This window comes from Arachis duranensis, chromosome 3, assembly GCF_000817695.3.
Source record: "Arachis duranensis cultivar V14167 chromosome 3, aradu.V14167.gnm2.J7QH, whole genome shotgun sequence".
NCBI lineage: Eukaryota > Viridiplantae > Streptophyta > Magnoliopsida > Fabales > Fabaceae > Arachis > Arachis duranensis.
Window position 1 is genome coordinate 126,037,258 of NC_029774.3, and position 2,272 is coordinate 126,039,529.

Sequence of the window (2,272 nt, forward strand, 5' to 3'; positions counted from 1 at the left end):
TTAGTTCTGTTCTCGGGAAACTTGGTCTAGAAGGCATGAAACGTGTCAAGAAGTTTTTCTATCGCATTCCAATCTCGGTCCTCCAAGAAATCGTGAAATATGATTGTTTCACGATCGAAAGTGATGAGGACTTGCAGGTCCTGTTTCATTGTTGCAGGCAGTTTCCCGAAGTGAGGACACTAGAACTGTTGGCGAAGTTGGTTGACGTGGTATCCAGCTCGGGGGATTCGAACCGGAATACTCGCACTGTAGCCACGGTAGCCAGTTCTAGCTCCAGACCTGCGGGTGCATTTTCCTCCGTCCCTGTGTATGAACTTCCGGTCCAGCCTGTCGCTTCCCCTTCGTTCGCAGTGGATCTCAATGGAAGTGGAGGCGGCGACGTTGGAACATTGGATTATGTGCCGACCCCTGTACAATGTGCTGCACCGTCTGCCGCCACGCCCTCGTCGTCCACCTCTACCCCTACCCGCTGCATCACCCTCCTCTATAGCCTAGTCCAGCCACCTCCACTCACGCTGGCTCCGTTGTGTACCCACACGAGCCCTCCTCTCAACCCAACGCCTATCAGGAACGTCGTCAACACGGTCCATGTCAGGAACTTGCCCAGCACCCCTCTGCGTCGCCTCCACAGGAATAGGAACGAGTCTCGGATCCCCCAAGAACATCTCTGGTGACAAGAACCTCTTTTCATGCTAACTCCACCAATCCAAGAAGTCATGTGAGGGGCCCAGGTCTGCGACAACGTCGAACCGGAGAACATGGTCCACATAGTTCTCCCAGTGAACATGCCAGAACTGCAACGCATACGGGAACCAACGATCACCTCCTCTCCCGTCCCTGGACATCAAGAAGTCGATGTTTAGGACGGGCTGGGGGTGGGGCTGTACTCTGCCGAACTGGGGTAACACCCTGTCAATCTGATGCCACTCTACGACGGCAAAATATATCAGTGCCGTCACACACCGCCATAAGGCCGTATGACGAGGCTCCAACACCTCCGGATGCACAACCTGAAGGACGTCGGGTGAGCTATACGGCATCCAGATAAACTGAAAAAAGATATCAACATTGTTAGGACAATTCATAAACCGAAGTCTGAAACTTTAATTAACTAGTCATGTGACGTTAGTATACTCACATCCCTGGCCTGTAACATGTCTATCATGAGTCTCCACATCTGCACCCGAGGTCCCTTCTCGCTACCGGAAGGATTGTGACCTGACCACCTGTATATCAAATAGGTGTTAAAGCGTGTAAAAAGTGTGAGAAAATAGTATAAGCGGACATGGAATTAAATAAGTTAACTCGAAATAGAAAATGCCAATAATGGTACCTCGATGCCAAGGGCCAGCTGAACTCATCATAACCAGCAGGCCTAAATCTAGGAAAGCACCAGAAGATCCAGGACTGAAGCAATTGTAACGGCCCTGCTAACTTCACCACATGCCTGTTGGCTACTCGGCACATGCACCTGTACAACCATGCTAGTGCCGCCGACCCCCAACTGTATGCATCCATCTCCTCAAGCCTAGCCACATAGTGTAGCCATCTGATGTGAATACGGTTGCCGGACTTGTCGGCAAACAACTGGGTGCCCAACAACATCATGATATAGGCACGAGCAAACTGCCTCACTGTCTCCTCATCGGCACCCACGGGGCACTCTCCAAAAGTCTCCTGGAACCAGGTGCAGTTGACAGCGAACTTCTGAACTTGGTTCGCAGGAGGTAACACACCGAGCAACTCCTGGAACCACACCCAAGCCGGACGGCCACCATCGATGTATACATGAAAATTTGTTAGAAAACTACTGACATAACGTTCGTCCACTGGCAACCCCAACTGGTAGGCAACGTCCTGAAGTGTGATCGTGCACTCTCTGAACGGCATGTGGAATGTGTGCGTCTGTGGATGCCACCGCTTGACAAAGGCACTGACAAGGGGCTCATCTAACCGGAACCATCTATCGTTCAGTCTCGCAAGATGATATAATCCAGTCATCTGTAACTACGGAACGTAACGCTCATCGAGTCACATGCCCTGCTGCCGCTGCATGCTCAAAATGCAACGCTGGGGCTGCACATTACATTGACCGCATATTTATAACCAGTTACAAAACCACTAACAAAAATATTAAACAACATAAACCACTTATGGAAACCACTGACAAAAACCACATACAAAAGGAATGTAATAAGCCACTACCAAAACTGCATGCATATACCGGTTACATAAACCGCATACATAAACCACGTGTAAATCCACTTACAAA

The 2,272-nt window shown here is 50.0% G+C and overlaps 1 protein-coding gene across 1 annotated transcript; it reads right to left on the minus strand.

Moving 5' to 3' along the window:
* Positions 1 to 692: 692 nt before the first annotated feature.
* Positions 693 to 2,001, minus strand: LOC107481100 (serine/threonine-protein phosphatase 7 long form homolog). The gene is made up of 3 exons (XM_016101314.1): positions 1,334 to 2,001; positions 1,139 to 1,226; positions 693 to 1,049 (listed from the first exon to the last, which is right to left on the minus strand). The coding sequence occupies exons 1-3, from the start codon at positions 1,999 to 2,001 to the stop codon at positions 693 to 695; spliced, it is 1,113 nt and encodes a 370-aa protein (XP_015956800.1).
* Positions 2,002 to 2,272: the final 271 nt, after the last annotated feature.

Bases quoted from the DNA above. Each gene is read 5' to 3' on its own strand.
- LOC107481100 (XM_016101314.1), bottom strand. From the start codon at position 2,001: ATGACTGGATTATATCATCTTGCGAGACTGAACGATAGATGGTTCCGG. The intron at 1,227-1,333 runs GTACCATTATTG...TTTGATATACAG, and splicing joins AGCTGGCCCTTGGCATCGAG to GTGGTCAGGTCACAATCCTT. The intron at 1,050-1,138 runs GTGAGTATACTA...ATCTTTTTTCAG, and splicing joins ACATGTTACAGGCCAGGGAT to TTTATCTGGATGCCGTATAG.